This window comes from Hypanus sabinus, chromosome 30 (assembly GCF_030144855.1).
Source record: "Hypanus sabinus isolate sHypSab1 chromosome 30, sHypSab1.hap1, whole genome shotgun sequence".
NCBI classification, from domain to species: Eukaryota; Metazoa; Chordata; class Chondrichthyes; order Myliobatiformes; family Dasyatidae; genus Hypanus; species Hypanus sabinus.
In genome coordinates, this window is record NC_082735.1 from 9,730,505 (window position 1) to 9,749,357 (window position 18,853).

An 18,853-nucleotide genomic window follows, 5' to 3' on the forward strand; every position below is an offset into this window, starting at 1 on the left:
GCTGGTATTGTATCAGAAGTTCAAAGCAAATTGAAACTTTGAATTTAGATAAAATATCAGATAGAGTTATCTCTCATATGCTTCACTAACTGGGGCAGCGAATGGACTAAGCAGTTTTTAATATTCATTCAGGGGATATAGGCCTTGCAGGCTGAGCCAGCTTTTAATTGCCCATCCTTAGTTACTCTTCTAAAGATTTAAAGGTTTATTTGTCACATGTGCATCAAAACCTGCTGTGAAAGGCTCCGTTTGCGTTGAATTGGTGAGGGCTGGTTAGCTTGCTTCTGATGGCAAACACTACACGCCCACAGCTCACTAATGTTCACACCTATGTCTTTGGAATGTGGAAGGAAAGTAGTGTGCCCACAGGACAGAAACGCAGTCGGGGGAGAATGTACAAACTCCTTACAGACAGCAGCAGGAATCGAACCCTAGCCGGAGATCACCCGGTGCTGTAGAGTGATGCACTAGCTGCCACGCTCCTGTGCATTTGATCGCCCATCCATAGATGCCCTTGAGAAGGTGATGGTGCCGTGGGTGTGGGTAAACCCCGTTGTCAGGGAGAGGCTTCCAGGAACTTGACCCAGTGACGGTGAAGGTACGTGCACTCCTGGTTTCAGGGTTTCAGTCAGAAGATTGCAAATTCCTTTCCTAGAGACATGGGCCCATAATGCCGACAGCATTATAAACATAAGAGGTCTTGCAGATGCTGGAAACCCAGAGCAACACGCACAAAATGCCAGAGGATCGCTGCAGGTCCGAAGCGACGGCTGTTTATTAATTTCCATAGATGCTGCCTGACCTGCCGAGTTCCTCCAGCGTTTCGTTGTGTTGATCCAGGCAGCATTGCTGTTTGGTGCTGACTTAGTGTTGCACTTTTAGAGGCAACATTGCTCCAACTGGCCTGCTTACCCAAATGTTGTCATTGATCCCATGGCACTGCTTGTGGACCACCCTGACTGCAATTTACCCTGCGATCAATATTGGCTAAAGCTTGTGATCTTGATATCACTGTTTGTGGGGCCTTGCAGCTTCACAGAGTAACCATGAAATATACAGTAGCTTTGGAACATATTGGCCTTGTGCACATCCTTTCATCAAGTCAAAGTAAACATTATCAAAACACATATATGTCACCATATATTACTTTGAGATTCAATTTCTTGCGGGTAATTATGGAAAGTACAGAAATGCAATAGAATTTGTGGAAAAATGTACATAAATAAAGACTGACAAATAACTAGTCTGCAAAAGAAGGCAAATTGTGTAAATTTACAAAAAGTACTGAGAACCTGAGTTGTCAAGTCCTTGAAAATCAACCAATGGGTTGTGAAATCACTTCAGTGTTGAGGTGATTGAAGTGATCTGGGTCAGAAGCTTGGTTGTTGTATGGTAATGGTAAGACACCCCAATCCTCATAGAAGTGGAGAGAGTGAGCAGTTTTGAGTTCCTGGGTGTCAAAATCTCTGAGGATCTAACCTGGTCCCAGCATATTGATGCTGCTATAAAGAAGGCAGGACAGTGACTATACCTCATTAGAAGTTTGAAGAGATTTGGTATGTGAACAAATACACTCAAATTTCTACAGATGTACTGTGGAGAGCATTCTGACAGGCTGCATCACTGTCTGGTATGGGGGGGGTGGGGGCTACTGCACAGGATTGAAAGAAGCTGCAGAGAGTTGTAAATTTAGTCAGCTCCATCTTGGGCACTAGCCTACAAAATACCCAGCACGTCTTCGAGAGATGGTGTCTCATAAAGGCAGCATCCAATATTAAGGACCTCTAGCACCCAGGGCATGCCCTTTTCTCATTGTTACCATCAGATAGGAAGTACAGAAGCCTGAAGGGACACACTCAGCGATTCAGGAACAGCTTCTTCCCCCCTGCCATCCAATTCCTAAATGGACATTGAAGTGATGACACTACCTCACTTTTTTGTTAATATACAGTATTTCTAATTTTTGCATGATTTTTAATCTATTCAATATACATATCTGTATACAGTATACTGAATAAGACTTACTATTATTATTTTACTTTTTTCTGCTAGATTATGTATTGCATTGAACTGCTGCTGCTAAGTTAACAAATTTCACGTCACATGCCGGTGATAATAAACCTGATTCTGATTCTGCGTAACTGTCCTGAAACTGGTGGTGAGAGACCGAGGGACTGCCTGCCTGTGGTTGCACTGGGAATAGCAATGGCCTGGATGATGTGGGTCTTTTGATGGCTGCCGCTTCCTTGTGCTGGCACTCCGCTCAATGGTGGGGAAGGCTTGGCCTGTGACGACTGTCCTGGAAGATTAAGAGATTAAGAGTTCGGCACGGACTAGGAGGCCCGAGATGGCCTGTTTCCATGCTGTGATTGTTATATGGTTATCTGAGGAATGAAATGATCCCTGGGTGAAAAAACAGGAGAGAACTTTCTTTCTGCAGGAAACAGTAACTGCAGAAAGAAACTTTTGCAGTTATTTGTGCTGTGGCAGAGGCAAAAGCTCAGGCAGAAAGCTGGGGTGTTTGAAACCAGAGGGCTTTGAGATGTTTACTTGCCAAGATTGCAAACTCCAACCTGAACTTCTGGACTGCTTTAGCAATGATCTGACAAAGCAAAGCTAATCAACCATTGAGTTTTACTGGCTTTCATTCACCAGTAACATGTTGCATATCCAAGACCAACAATGTAGAACAGAATTAGACCATTTGGCCCATCGATTCTGCACTGATTTCATCATGCCTGATGCTATTTTCATCTCTGCCCCAATCCCCTGCCTTCTTCCCATATCCCTTCATGCCCTGTCCAATCAAGAATCTATCAAACTCTTCTTTGCTACTTCTTTGCCCATTCTCCTAATCTCTTCCTGTGGCCTCTTTGTATCGTCCACAAACTTAGCCACAAAGCCATCAATTCTATTGTTCAAATCATTGATATATAATGTGAAAAGAAGTGTTCCCAATGCAGACTCCTGTTGAACACCACTAGTCACCAGCAGCCAAGCAGTAAAGGCTTCCTTTCTTCCCAAGCTTTGCCTCCTGCCCATCAGCCACTACTTCATGCATCTTTCCAGTAATACCACAGGCTCTTAACTTGCTAAGCAGCCTCATGTGTGGCACCTGGTCAAAGGTCTTCCGAAAATCCAAGTACTCAACATCCAGGATTCTCCTTTGGCCATTCTGCTTGTTATTTCTTGTTATTTCCAAGCTGGCTGCTCATAATAAGAAGGAGAAGTCAACTGTGTCACATCTGTTTCTGATACCAACCACCTTTTGGAGGCCCACAGCCATCCTTCAATCAGTCTGTGGAGCTCTTTGTGACCCTTTCCCACCCCAGGCCCCTGCTGAACTTAACCAGGTGTCCCTTGCTATCCATAGTTTGGTAAAGTGTTCTATTTATAAATAGGAAGCCAAGGGTAATTGTCAGATTGCTAAATCTGCTTGTTTGTATTCCAAGAGATTTTTAAAAAATCACATTGCAGTCTGTTTCCAGTCAAACATCTCTTCCCATTTCCAGTACTTGTGTAACTATTGAATCAAAGATTCAGACATATATTCAGTGAAAATGGGAAATAATGCATATCTGCTTGAATAATCTGATGGTCTTTCTTCCAGGTTGCTCACAATGCATTGTGGGGGTCAATGTTTAATTCCTGGAGACCCCTGGACTCTTTGTTTGGTGGGTCACCTTGTATAAAGTTAATCAAGTGCCAGTTGTCTTGGTCAAGGCATGAAGCAGGAGAGGGTGATTTGAAATAAAGGAAGATTCTTGCATTTGTACCCATCCTGCCTGATCCCAGTGCCCCATACAGCACTCCACAAGCAATGAAGCATGTTTGAAATGTATCTGAGGTTGCTTTGCTGGAAATGAGTAGCCAATATTCACAGCAAGCTCTTATAAAGAGCAGAATTGTATTGACCAGGTCAGGCCAAATAGCTGATTATTGACCACAGAAAGAAGAAACAAGAGGTCCATGAGCCAGTCCTCATCAAATGGAGAGGGTCAGTAACTTTAAATTACTTGGTGCTACCGTATCATGGGATCTGTCCTGGAACCATCACGACGAAGGCACGACAGTGCCTTTACTTTCTTAGAATCTTGTGTAGATTGTGCATGTCGTCTAAAACAGGCAAACTTCTATAGATGCACAGTGGAGAGTGTCCTGAATGGTTTCATCACATCCTGGAATGGAAGTTTCAATGCCCAGGACTGGAGAAGTCTTAACAAAGAGCGGTGGATACAGCCTAGTTCATCATTGGCAAACTTCTCCCCATCACGGGGCACAACTACCGGGGTTGCTGCCACAGGAAAACCACAACCATCATCCAGGTCATGTGCTCTTCTCACTGCTACCATCGGGCAGGAGGTACAGGAGCCAGGGGTCCCACACCACCAGGTTCAGTTATTACTCAACAACCAAACAAGCCCCTGAACCAGTGTGGACAGCTTCACTCACCTCAGCTCTGAGCTGATTCCACAACCTACAGACTCTTTCTCAAGGACTCTGCAATTCATGTTCTCAGTATTATCTACTGACTTTTTAAATTTATTATTTTCACAATTTGTCCTCTTTTACACTTTGGATGCTTGTTATTCTTTGTCTACAACTTTCATAAATTTTACTGCAGTTCTTTAGATTCATTTTCTAGCAGGCATTTATGTGAAAATAAAGTTGGTTACATATGTACTTTGATAATAAATTGACTTTGAGCTATACTTGGAACCTGCATAATAGTTACCAGTAAAACACTGATGCCCTTGTACGGAAAAGCCAACTGAAGGTAGTGGATACGGACCAGTCCATCGCGAGTAAAGTCCATCACCTTTGAGCCCATTTACCGTGCCCTGCACCTATCACCCACACTTCCACATGCCAACTATCTTCACCTACCCCAGCCCCAACCTTCTACCAACTCCCCAGTCATCATGGACTCACCTTCACTACAGAGCAGGTGAGAAGGGCCCTGGGGAAACTCGGACATGGCAAAGCACTGGGACTGGACAGTGGGAACCCCAAAGTGCTGAGGGAGTGTGCTGAGCAGCTGTGTGGAGTTCTCCAATGCGTTTTCAATCTGAGTCCCGACTGTGTGGAAAACGTCAAGTGTGGTCCCAGTGCCCAAGAAGGGCCAATGGCGAGTCTTGAATGACTACCGTCCAGTGGCCCTGACCTCACACATCATGAAGACCCTGAAGAGGCTGGTCCTGGCTCACCTCCGACCCCCGGTCAGATCAGCCTCGATCCCCCGCAGTTTGCCTACCAGGAGCACATTGGAGTCGACGAAGCTGTCGTCTACCAGCTGAGCAGGGCCTACTCCCATAAGGATCGGCAAAGGCAGCACTGTGACGATCACGTTCCCTGATTTCTCAAGTGTCTTCAATATCATACAGCCCTCATTACTGGGGGGAAAACTCCGTTCAATAGGCACTTCCATTGTATCCTGGATAATGGACTACCTGACTGGCAGACCACAGCTTGTGCAGCTTCAGAGCTGTGTGTCAGACATGGCTGTAAGCTGCACTGGGGCCCCACAGGGGGTTGTATTGGCTGCCTTCCTGTTTACGCTGTAAACCTCAGACTTCAGATACAACAGTGAGTCACATCATCTGCAGAATTTCTCTGATGACTCAACAATATTTGGGTGTATGAAGGGAGGCCGGGAGGATGAATACTGGGTCCCGGTGGAGGACTTTGTCGAATGGTGCAAGCTGCATCATCCGCAGCTCAACATCAGTAAGATAATAGACTTTAGGAAGACTAAGCCTGCACTGCTCTGTTGCTATTGATGGTGAGGACCTACAAGTACCTAGGGGTGCACCTGGAGTACAAACTTGAGTGGAGCATCAACACAGAGGCTGTGAACAAGAAGGGTCAGAGTCACCTCTATTTCCTGAGGAAACTAGGTCCTTTGCTGTGTACTAGAAGGGCCAGAATTGCCTTTACTTCCTGAGGAGACTCAGGTCTTTTGGAGTATGCAGACCTCTCCTACACATGTTCTACCAGTCTGTTATCGTCAGATTGTTCTTCTGTGGGGTGGTGTGCTGGGGCAATGGCATCAACACAGGTGATGCCAACAGACTCAATAAACTGATTAGAAAGGCTGGCTCTGTTATAGGAGTCAAACTGGACACACTGGAGGTTGTGAAGAACCAAGGACCCTCCAGAAAATCCTGGCAGTTCTGGACAATGTTTCTCACCCTCTGCATGCCAGCTTGTCTGAACGGAGGAGCACTTTTAGTGATAAACTAAGACGACTGTGCTGCTCCCAACGAGTGCTATAGGAGGTCAATCTTACCACCAGCCATGAGGCTCTATAATGAGTCAACCTATAGCAGGAGAAGTGATGATTACCACCCCCCCACCCCACCGTTAGACTGTTTGAGGTAACTTATCTTGTTCATTCTTACTTCTCTTCTAATATTTGTATACGTGCTCTTGTAATGCTGCCGTGACACTGTAATTTCAGTAAAGTCTCTGCTTATCTACATACGTGGTGTGCTGTTGCAGAAAGGCAGCGTCCACCATTAAAGGCCTGTACTAGCCAGGACATGCTCTCTTCTTGCTGCTGCCATCAGGAAGGAGGGTCAGGATCAGTAATTGCCCTTGAGCCAGAGTGGATAACTTCACTTGTCCCATCACTGAACTGGACTCACTTTCAAGGACTCTTTATCTCATGTTTTTGAAATTTACTGTTTATTTATTAATTATTATTTTGTTTTTGTTTCTTTTCGGTATTTGCAGAGTTTTCCGCTCAGTTGGGTATGGTCTTCCATTGATTTCATTGTGTTTCTTGTACTGACTGTGATTGCCCGCAAGAAAATGAATCTCGGGGTTGCATATGGTGACATACGTGCACTTTGATAACAGGTTTACTTTGAACAATATTTGGAAACCTGCATAATAATCATGAAACATTTCTACTCGATATTCCCTTCACCACCCGCAAGCTCATGCGAGCTTTGTTGTCCAACAGCAGGGAGATCCTGTGTGTTATTTAATCAGGAGGCAAAGGCAACTACCTCCCTCATCTCAGCAAAGAGCCAAAATACTAACACCTCAGACATCCCACTCAGTGGTACTAATTATTGCTGTTTATTACTAATTTCTGCAGCAAAAGAACTATCTGGTGCCTGTAGAGCATGTGCAGGATGCTGCTCATTAACTGGGGTAACAGAGACTTTATAAGGCATTGGTCAGACCACATTTGGAGTACAGTGAGCAGTTTCGGGCCCCGTATCTAAGGAGGGGCATGCTGGCATTGGAGAAGGTCCAGAGGAAGTTCATGAAAGTGATCCCAGGATGAAAGGGTTAACATATGAGGAGCATTTGATTGCTCTTGTCCTGTACTCACTGGAGTTTAGAAGAATGAGGAGAAATCTTATTGAATCCTACTTAACATTAAAAGGCCTAGTCAGAGTGGATGTGCAAGGGTATTCCCAGTAGTGGGAGAGTCTATGACTAGATGGCGCACCACAAAGCAGAAGGTTGTTTCTTTAGAGATGGGGAGGAATTTAACTACAGAGTGGAATTCATTGCCACAGACGGCTGTGGAGGCCAAGTCATTTGGTATATTTCAAAATTGATTAAGTTCTTCATTAGTAATGGCATACTGTAAAATGCTACCAGGAGACGGCAGAAGAATGGGGTTGAGAGGGAAAATAAATCGGCCACAATCGAATGGCAGAGTGGACTAGATGGGCCAAATGGCCTCATTCTGCTCCTGTGTCTTATGGGCTCATAACTAGGATGGGACCGGATCCTTTCTTTCTCATGAAATTCATTTCCAGAGCTCCTCGTTGGCACTAGTGATCGTATCTGCTTTGGTATTGTTCAGTGCAGGGGATATAATGTAATGTAGCATCGTAAGTCTACAAAGTGTGCGAAGAAATCCACTTGCTTAGCAGCTGAGCTACTGTAAACAACCACTTCCTCCATCACCGGCACACGTTCCATGGAATGCTTACCCATGCAAAGATGAACAGCAGCAAACTGAATGCTCTTTTGACAACCCCTCCCAGACACTTTGTTTTCAAAACCTGGGAGGACAAGGATAGGTTCCCCTCTGAGTCACACAATTATCAGGTGTCGATACGTGTTTTGTCATTGTGTGGAGCAACTTCTCCAAAACTCAACCCATCAGCACTATAAAAGTTTTCCCAGCACATGCACGAGACCACGCACATGAGCACACACATTTTCAAGAATGCAATATTACCACCTTGAGGATAATTGGATATTAGCAACAAATTATAGTCTTTCCAACAGTTCCTATGTATCCAGAATAATATTTTGTCAGGTTTACCAGCTGTTGTGATATTACCATGAAGATCAACTTTAGATGATCAGGATTTGCACGTGAAATGACTGGCCCTAAGACTTGGTTGTTCAATTTAAACGTGCCCATGATTCACTGCTTGCATTTGAGTGATTGGAAGTCTGGTTGGCTCAGTTAATTAAAACCAGGCATTTGGGGAAGTGGAGGTGTCATTTCAGCCATGTGTGGAAAACTGTTCAGGCCATACACCGGCGAGAAGGTTTATCTTACCTGGCGAGATTAGAGAACAGGTGAGATTGTCCTTTAAAAACAAAGGTAACTAAGGCTAGATTTGATAGAGCTCTTCATATTTTTCGATTAACTAGTTGGGTATTCTTGTCCACCTAGTTAATTGAAATACACTCAATAGCCACTTTATTAAGTACACCTCGTTAATGCAAGTATCTAATCAGCCAATCATGTGGCAGCATCTCAGTGCACAAAAGCATGCCGACATGAGGTTCAGTTGTTATTCAGACCAAACATCGGACTGGGGAAGAAATGGTGACTTTAACTGTGGAATGTTGGTGCCAGATGGGGTGGTTTGAGCATTTCAGAAACAGCTGATCTCCTGGGATTTTCACACATAATGGTCTCTAGAGTTTACAGAGAATGATGTGAAAAACAAAAAAAAACTTCCAGTGAGTATGAAAGTGTTGCTAATGGGAGAGATTAGAGAGAATTAACTGGAACTGGATGAACGCCTGTTCTGTGGGTGAAAATGCCTTGTTAATAAGAGAGATCGGAAGTTAATGGCCAGACTAGTTCAAGTTGACAGGAAGTTGCCAGTAATTCAAATAACTCTGTGTTACAACAGTGATATCATCTCTGAATGATCAACACTATTAGACTTGAACTGGATGGGCTACAACAGCAGAAGACATTAAACAAAATTATTTGCCATTATTAAAAAAATAAAAGAGGATCTTGATAAATGGATGGCATTACCAATAACATTAATAGGTAGAGTTAATGCTGTAAAAATGAATATATTTCCTAGATTGCAATATTTATTCCAAATTTTACCAATACAGTTGCCTCAGAAGTTTTTTCAAGAACTGAATAAATATGTAAGGAAATTTCTTTGGAAAGGAAAGATGTCAAGAATATCATTGGAAAAATTGACATATAAATTTGATTTAGGAGGGTTACAACTTCCAAATTTTAAGAATTATTATAAAGCAAATCAACTTAGATTTATTGCATCTTTTTTTGATGAAGAAAAACCGGATTGGATTAGAATAGAATTAGATAAGATAGGAGAAAACATACCAGAAGATTTTATATATAAATGGGAATCCAAATGGATACGGGAAAAAAAAGAATCTCCTATATTAAGACACTTGATTGATTTATGGAATAAGGTAAATATGGATGATGAGATAAAGAAATCTTTATTAGCAAAAAGAACTTTAATTCAAAATAGGCTTATTCCTCTTACAATGGATAATAAACTTTTACATAATTGGTTCCAAAAGGGGATTAAATATATAGATGATTGTTTTGAAGGAGATATATTGATGTCATTTGATCAATTAAAAAATAAATATAAAATATCAAACAACACTCTTTTCTGTTATTTTCAATTAAAGGCTTATTTATGAGAAAAGCTGGGTCAAACAATGTTGATGCCAAAACCTAGTGAAATAGAAATATTAATTCAAAAAGGAAAAATTAAAAAAATTACATCCTGTATGTACAGTTTGATTCAAAATCAGACAATTAAATCAGGAATTCATAAATCAAGACAAAAATGGGAATCTGATTTGAATGTTAAAATTGATGGAAAAAGCTGGTCAAGATTATGTTCTGATAGTATGAGAAATACAATAAATGTTTGACTTAGATTAGTACAATATAATTTTTTACATCAATTATATATAACACTACAGAAAATAAATAGATTAAATTCAAATATGTCTGACCAGTGTTTTCGATGTAATCAAGAAATTGGTACTTTTTTTCATTCTACTTGGTCTTGTTTTAAAATTCAATCATTTTGGATAAATCTAAGACTCTTATTGGAACAAATTACTGGAGTACCACTCCCACATAGTCCAGTATTATTTTTATTAGGAGACATTGAAGGGACAATACCGAAACTTAAATTGAATAAGTATCAGAAAAAATGTATAAAAATTGCATTGGCAGTAGCCAAAAAAGTTATTGCAATTACTTGGAAATCTGATTTATATTTAACTATGGATCATTGGAATAATTAAATATATAATTATATTCCGCTTGAAAAAATTACATACAATCTAAGAAATGAATATGATATATTTTTGAAAATTTGGCTCCCATACCTACAAAAGATAGGATTAAATACATAGGTCCTTTGAAGATAAAATTATAAAGTAATTGGGGAAAATTAAAAATAAAAATAAAAATTATTTTGAACTCCATGGAGCATGTGGGGATCCTCTGATATCCAGGCACTCTTTCTCTTCTTTCTTTTTTTTCTTTCTTAGATAAGGGTTAAGGGGGGAGGGTTAATATTATCTTTTCTCTTTCGTACTATTTTATCATTACATTTATCCTTTGTAATTTTCTAAAAATTTAATAAATAATTTTTTAAAAAAACAGCAGAAGACCATGAAGTTACTCACAGTGGCCAGATTATTAGATACTGGAGGTATCTAGTGAAGTGGCCACCGGGTTTATAATCCACTGATAGTTTCCCTGTGATCACCCAGGTGGCTTGCTTTTCCACTGATTTGTATTAGCACCAAACTTGATTACATTAAACCTGGTCTCCTCAGTATACTTTGTAAATAATTGCTACTAATTCATATGCATCTTTTACGCTCTTCCAAGCCAAAGCAATATATAATTCCTTCCTTTTTACACTCATTAACTAATCGTCTGTTCACGTTAATATATCTCCCCAATTTTGTGAACTCTAAATTTTGTGCAGAAGTCTTTTGTCATATTGAATAGAATTATTTTCAATATCCACCCACTAGCTGTCTATGCTCAAGCGTGGAGTGAGTAAACAAATGAAAAGAAATCTGGCAGCTTTCATAAAACATAACCTCTGTAATAAATATATTATTAGCATACTAAATAATCCACTGAATAATTTTGGTTCCCCACTGTTTCCTGGGTATTTTTTTAATGTTTTCTACCTGCAGACATAAACTTAAAAGTACTGTGGATTCTGGTTAATTGGGACACATCAAGGCCAGTATATTTTGGCCCAATTAAGCAGCTAGTCCAAATTTCATGGAAATAGTTAAAGTATATTTTAAAAAAAGACAAAATGAGGAGCAAATTATGTATTTAAATGTATTAATACAACTATAAAACTGTATTAGTTCCTAATAGTTACTGGTGGAGGAATTCACCCAGTATACGCTGCTGAGTTCTTTAGATTGACTGTAGATGAACTAAATCACCACAGACATCTACTGCAGATAATGGACTGCCTTTGCACAGTCCTTTCAGTGATTGTGTCCTGCAGATCTTCATTTTCATTGTAACATTTAAGATGATTGTCAGTATCTTAAAGTTCTTTGTAGTGAAAAATGTTTCATTTTCATTCCTGGCTGTTTCTGGCATCTCCAAGCCTGTATGTTTGAAACCGCATTGAGCAAAACAGCATCAGGCCGCTGAAGCAGGGACCCAATCATAGACCAAGTACTGTGTGCACTGGGATATTTACTGAAAAGCAAATCGGGGGGGGGGGGGGCAACAAAGTCGGCATCAAAGTTCAGACGGAGATCAAAAATTCCAGAGAAATCCAAAAACCAGTATTGGGAAACAGGCTGAGTCACTATTCAGACAGACAGAGTTCAGATACAAATGCTGGAAAGGCTCAGGAAAACTCATTGGCACAATCTGGCAACAAATGGGTGAAAACACAGAACTGAAATACACTGAGCAATAAACAGAGAGGCAGGTGATAGGTGGAGCACAATGAGACACAGTGGTAGCAATACAGGTAATAATGAGAAACAGGTGAGAGACAGAGTACTCGGTGATACAGGGGCCAGAGTGGAGCAGGATGGGGATAGGAGCACATGGGGCATGAAAACAAATGAGCACATGGCAATACAAAAACACAGACTGACAGCTAGAGGGAAAACACACAAAGAGACAGAGTTCAACTGGAGGTACTGACAAACAGTTCTGAATTGTCTTGCTGCTTACTTCTCACCAACTGTCAGTGACAAAAACACAAACACACATAAGTGACACTAGTTAAAAACAGTTCGCTCTAAGGACAGTGTAGAGTCTAACTGCCACACAAGTAGATTTGACAGTTGACAGTTAGAAACTGTTGGGCAACAGTCTCCTGTCCCAATTAAGTGGCATAGTGTCCCAAATAAACAAAAGGAATCCCGGCAATTTTCTTGATTAGTTCTCACTCTTTATGAGTTGCCCCAATTAACTGAAATTTATGGTAAATGTCTCTGTCTTTTCCCTGATCTCTATTATAATTTCTCTGCACATTTCCCATGTGGAAATCTCCTCCACTTTTATGAATCATTATTCTTTGCACACCAGTAGAAGGTTTTACAGTCTTTATGCCATCCCTTCGCAATAGGAGGAACCAAGCTGGAGACCGAGAGAAGGCCCTCTCCGTGATCCTGCCAGTGGTGGAGACCGGAACGCAGATCTCATCTGACCTTTACTGCCTCTGTGGGCGCATATACAAAGATATCTTCATCACTTCCAACTTCACGGACTGTGAGAGTCGAGACAAGTCGTGTTACTGGTAAGAAGCAAACTTGGATTTTGAATGTTTGGGAAGCAGGCCCTTTGGCCCGAATTGTCCATCTCTTATTCTACTTTGTAATCGATACTGTGGGCTAAATATACTGACACCAGCTGTAATTCTGTAAGGTTATTCGGCCCTGCACCTAATGTTTCTAGTCCTCTGTATCCCACTCCAGTTCTTGCCTTCTGCACCCACCTGTCAGCCTGTCCTACACGGACAGCAAGCTAAAGGTTCGGTCTCTGATGTCGTCCCTTTGTGTTGCTACGGGGCCTCTCTTGCATCCTACACAGATGAGTGGGATTGATTACCGTGGGCACGCCTTGACCGTGGTCGGGCCACCGATGATCTAATCGTGCTCGGTTGACTTGCTGCTGAGGGGGGCGGGGGTGGGTAGGATGAGCCTGACTCTGTGACAGAGAACGTCGTAGTGACCCCCCCCCCCCCCCCGCCCCCACTGCAGATGAACTGCCAGCAACTGGACTACTGAGCTTCTGTCAGAGACGAGCCTCAAGTAATGGATTACTGAAACTCCTCCATGTTAACTAAGATGTCTATCCAAGCTGGTCCTATTTCCCTGCCATCTAAATCAGGGATTCCCAACCTGAGGTTCACCAACCCCTCGATTAATGGTAGGAGTCCATGGCAGAAAAGAAGGTTGGAAATTGCTGCTTCAAATCTTTTCTTTCTACCTCTGCTGCTCCCTCTCACTGGTCTTTGCATATGTCCACACCCTCTGAGGGGAAAAGTTGCCCCTCAGGTTCCTACTAAATCTTTAAGGTTCCCGTCAACTCATGTTAAAGATTTTGAGGGTTTGTAATTGTGTTTAAATGTACTTGTTATAAATCGCGATTCTAATCACATGATTCCAAAATTAAAGGATACTTAAGCGTGTACAAAGTTATTAAAACTAAATTTAAACCACAATGAGTAATAACAAATGTAAAAGCCAAAAGCATCTAAGGATTGAATCTATAATTTTGATGTGGGGAACTGCCATTCAAGTGGAAGGGGAATCGGATGTTTCGCTCACTTCAATTGCTTAGCGAAGGTATTCCTCAGCCTAGTGCCTGGCATTTGAGGTCCTGGACACTGCTGAATTCCATTGGTGTCCAGCATTACAGCGAGGGCCACTTGAGATGCAGCCTAATGCAGGCTGCTGATTCCCTTCCAAGCCTTAAGTCACTAGTGGCATCGTTAAACCCGGGGATTGCCCAATCAGATGGCTGTAGACAGGGAAGAACGTAAAAGGAAGTCCATGACAATATTGACTAAGAAGGTGTTGACACAGACTTCCTCTTCCAAGACTGCCCATTAAAACTTTGATGATTCATGGTAGAATTTACTTAAGGATAGTAAATGGAATCATTAGTAGAAAGAAGTAACTGGCTGGAAAGTTGAGAACTGAGGCCCAAAGTTCTGCCTTCGACTTCCACTGTTTCTGTTCCAGATCAATGATATAAAGTTTGAAACTCATTGCAAAATAATTGAATGGATTATATGTCAATGATTCGAAAGGAAGAAATTAAAAACATAAAAAATGTGCCGTAAAATTCCGATGTTCTGGCAACACACACTAGATGCTGGAACTTTTGGATCTCAGGCATCGGCAGACTTTCTCATGTTCCGGACATTCTGGCATACTTCGGTGCTGCGTTGACAGATGTTCTAGAATATCAGATGATAAACTATTAATAGCACAAGATTCTTCTAATTCACTCTTTTTAAAGATGTAGTCTAACATTTTTTTCCCCAGGGAACCAGCTGTGTTTAAAGAGCGGGAGACAGGGCAGGAGTGAGTTTATAAAGGAGTACGGGAAATGGAGTTTTAGAGGGAGTAAGGGAAATAGATGAATTTAAAATGACAAACACAAGGAAATCTACAGATGCTAGAAACCCAAGCAACACACACAAAATGCTGGTGGAACGCAGCAGGCCAGGCAGCATCTATAGGGAGAAGCACTGTTGACGTTTCGGGCCGAGACCCTTTGTCAGGACAGTTAAAATGACTGTGGGAATGGGGTCCTGCTGAGCTTAGATAGATAATTTATTGATCTCAAAGGAAACTAGTGTCACAGAACCATTATGAGTGCACAGATGTAAATATTAGAAGAGACGTAGAAAGAGTAAAATATAAATCACCACAAACACTCTTTAGGGTTTAACAATGAAAGATGAGCTCTATTTGTTACGTGTACCTTCGAACATCGAAACATATAGTGAAATGTGTTGTTTGCATCAAATCTCATCAATAAGGATTGCGCTGGGCAGCGTGGAAGTGTCAACAAAACATGCCCCACACTTTACTAACCCACACGGTCACAGGGAGAACATACAAAATCTTTACAGCCAGTGAGGACTGATAGGTTTCTCTGGCGCTGTAAACCCACATGCTACTGTGCTGCCCCAAGGTTCAGAAGGAACTTGGGAGAGGGGTCTCAGTGAGTTCGGTGAGGGGGGGTGGGTACAGGATCAGGGCCTGGAGAGTTGGGATGGAGCACCACTGATAAGTTGAAATATCACCCTGAGAGGATGCAGCCTGTTGAGAGTTGTGAATAATTGGATAGAGGGTATTCAGTGTACCACTGAATGGGGTAATGGCAGATAAGGTATGATACAAATCAAAGGTAAAGTATTGACCATTGGAAGGAGGAATCTGCCTTTCAGTCTCCCTCGCTTTATTATCTGCATTAACACTAGCATGCTTCTGTGCCTGCAGTTGAAAGAGACCTTGGCACTCAGTCTCTAACTGATAGAAGCAGCAATCAATAAATAGGGTAAGCATTCAGAAAGTGGGCAGAAGGTACAACTAACTACATGGAGCCCTAATTATGCTGCATCTTGAGTGTAAAGAACTTACTTCCTTCAAATGGGAAAAATTAAAACTATTAACATTTTAGCGCAGCGCAGAGGCTTGGGGTTAGTGTCCAGAGATCTTTGAAGGTAAGTTTGGCATTGGTTTGCTATTGTCACATGTGGCAAGCTAAAGCACAGAACCAGTCAGACAGATCGTGCCAGACGGAGTGAAGAGGAAACTGTATGCAGGAGGTAGTGTTGCAGTTGTGCAGGGTAGATAGACAGATAAAGTGTAGAGTTCATCTTTGAGCGTTTGACAGGTCTGATAACAATGGAACAGAAGCTGTCCACGAGTCTGGTGAGCTGTTGTATCATCGGCATGACGGGAGAGGGGAGAAGAGGGAATGACCAGGATGAGTGAATTGAATTGACTTTATTATTTACAACCTTCATATACATGAGTAAAAATCTTTAACGTTACATCTCTGTTCAAATGTGCAATGTGCAATTATAGTAATTTCTAACAAATATTCTGCACAACAGGGTAGTCAATATAACATAGTAATACAGTTGTCTCAGCATGAATTAATCGGTCTGATGGCTCGGTGGAAGAAGCTGTCCTGGAGCCTGTTGGTCCTGGCTTTTATGCTGCGGTACCGTTTCCCAGATGGTAGCAGTTGGAACAGTTTGTGGTTGGGGTGACTCAGGTCCCCAATGATCCTTTTTTGCACACCTGTCTTTGTAAGTGCCCTGAACCGTGGGAAGTTCACATCTACAGATGCGCTGATTATGCTGGCTGCTCTCTGAGGCAGTGGGAAGTGGGGACGAGGATGATTTGCACAACAGGCTGGGCTGTTGTTGTTGTCCTGCCGTACCGTGCCATGATGTGGTGCATTTATAAAAATTGGTAAGAGTCATCAGTGACAAAGCAAATCTCCTTAAAATTCTGTGGAACTGGAAGTATTGTTATGTTTCCTTGTCCACAGCCGGACCAGTGGTGGGACTTCTATCTAAGAACTTGAAGCTGCCAACCATCTGATGGCAAGGTGGCAGATGAGTTAGTTTCTCCTGAGGAACTATTCTGCATAGTGTACTGACCATTCAATACACTTCCCTCTTTTCTGTTGTGAAAAGAAGCACGGGAATGTTGCAAGAATGTTATATTCAATTGTCAGTAACTTTAGGAGACACCTTCTGGGTTTATACCGCTATTCTGGATGTATCACCTTGATGTAACTAGACAAAAGTGGAACCCGAGTGATTCGAGAAGGTGTAAATAGAAGGGAGAAAAGTGTAAAGCCGAGATTGAGGAGGAGAGTTTCTGACACCCTGTGGCCTTTGGAACAATGCAGATAGAAAGGAGGCAAGACAGTGGCTATATTTCATTAGGAGTCTAAGGAGATTTGGTATGTCACCAGAAACAGTCGCAGAGTTTTACAGATGTACCGTGGAGAGCATTTTAACTAGCTACATCACTGTCTGGTATTGTGGGGTGGGGGGAGGTGGGGAGGGATTGCTACTGCACAGGATCAAAGTAGACCGCAGAAAGTTGTAAAATTAGTCAACTCCATCATGGGCTCTAGTCTCCATAGTATCCAGGACCTCTTCAAGGAGTGATACCTCACGAAGGCAGTGTCCACCATTAAGGATCCCCACCACTCAGGACATGCCCTCTTCTCATTGTTACCATGAAGAAACAGGTACAGAAGCCTGAAGGCACACACTCAATGATTTAAAAACAGCTTCTTCCCCTCTGCCATCCAATTTCTGAATGTACATTGAATCCATGAACATTACCTCACTACGTTTTTATTTCCGCCTTTTGCACTACTTATTTAATATATATGTACTTATACATACATGTATATAGTTATCTCTATTTAATCACGCATGAGATCAAAGGACATTAGATGCTCCTTGAAAACCAGGACAGGAATTCAATTGCCATTTAAGCCCATATCTTTCTCATTTCCATAAATGCATTGCCAATTCAGAGCTGTACATTAACTGGTTGGTTCAATCACTACAAATAGGTGAATTTCAGTTAAAACTACTCTCTGAACAGGGAAGGGTGTTGTTACTTTAGTAGGTTCTACTTATGAGTGTGTCCATCTTTGAAAGAGAAGAAGCAAATGAACTAAGGCTTTGGTACTGGAAAGAAGTGAGTGCAGAGGGAGATGCTCATATCCTCCAGTGTTGGGGTATGAGAGAGGCAGGTACGTGGAGTGGGGTTACAGATGTTTACTAGCTTAATCCTGCTGCTGGTTTCAACCTCCTCTGGTTATTGATGACATTGGAGTGAGGCCAGAGATTTCAGCACTTGAACCTTTCCAATTCACATCACTGCTGTCAAGTGAAGGAGTTAACAGCTGAAGAGTTAATTAACCCGTGGTTGTCCATATTGTGCGTTGGAAAGAATGTCAAGCACCATTTTAAAAAAAAATTCCATGTTATTCTCTGATCATTTCCATTCCATACTGGTTCTAATGTTAGTTATCAGACAAAATATTAGTAAATACTTCTAATCTGAATATTAACACACCTTCTTAAAAATATGTTGTGTATCAAAGAAGGAAGCACATGCCTAAGCCAATGCTGATAGATAGATAGATAGATAGATAGATAGATAGATAGATAGATAGATACTTTATTCATCCCCAAGGGGAAATTCAACATTTTTCCAGTGTCCCATACACTTATTGTAGCAAAACTAATTACATACAGTATCTTAACTCAGTATAAATATGATATGCATCTAAAATAAAATCACCCTCCCAAAAAGCATTAATAAATAGCTTTTAAAAAGTTCTTAAATAGTTTACTATTAGTTTCAGTTTAGCTGTGTGTTCACTGTGCAGAATGTTGATAAGAACGATGGACTTTGAATTCCCTTGTGATGTCTGGCTCTGTTCCTATTGCTAGCCAGTGCTGTGAGGCAGATTTTAGATGGTGGCCACATTCCAGAATTCATATAGAAATTCTCCCTCCCTCGCTCCCTCGCTCAGATAGGTGGGACCCTCTATTCCATC

General features: G+C 41.6%; 1 protein-coding gene across 2 annotated transcripts in view; it reads left to right on the forward strand.

The window, feature by feature from the left end:
• The window catches only part of LOC132383398 (mitogen-activated protein kinase kinase kinase 5-like), a 195,583-nt gene that overhangs the window by 50,336 nt on the left and 126,394 nt on the right, over positions 1–18,853 (forward strand). For both annotated transcript variants that reach the window (XR_009508658.1, XM_059954299.1), the window contains exon 7: positions 12,858–13,028. Coding sequence is in view for 1 of the 2 variants with exons in the window: in XM_059954299.1 (XP_059810282.1) it covers positions 12,858–13,028 (171 nt within the window). In the remaining variant the exon portion in view is untranslated. The remainder of the gene's footprint in view (positions 1–12,857; positions 13,029–18,853) is intronic.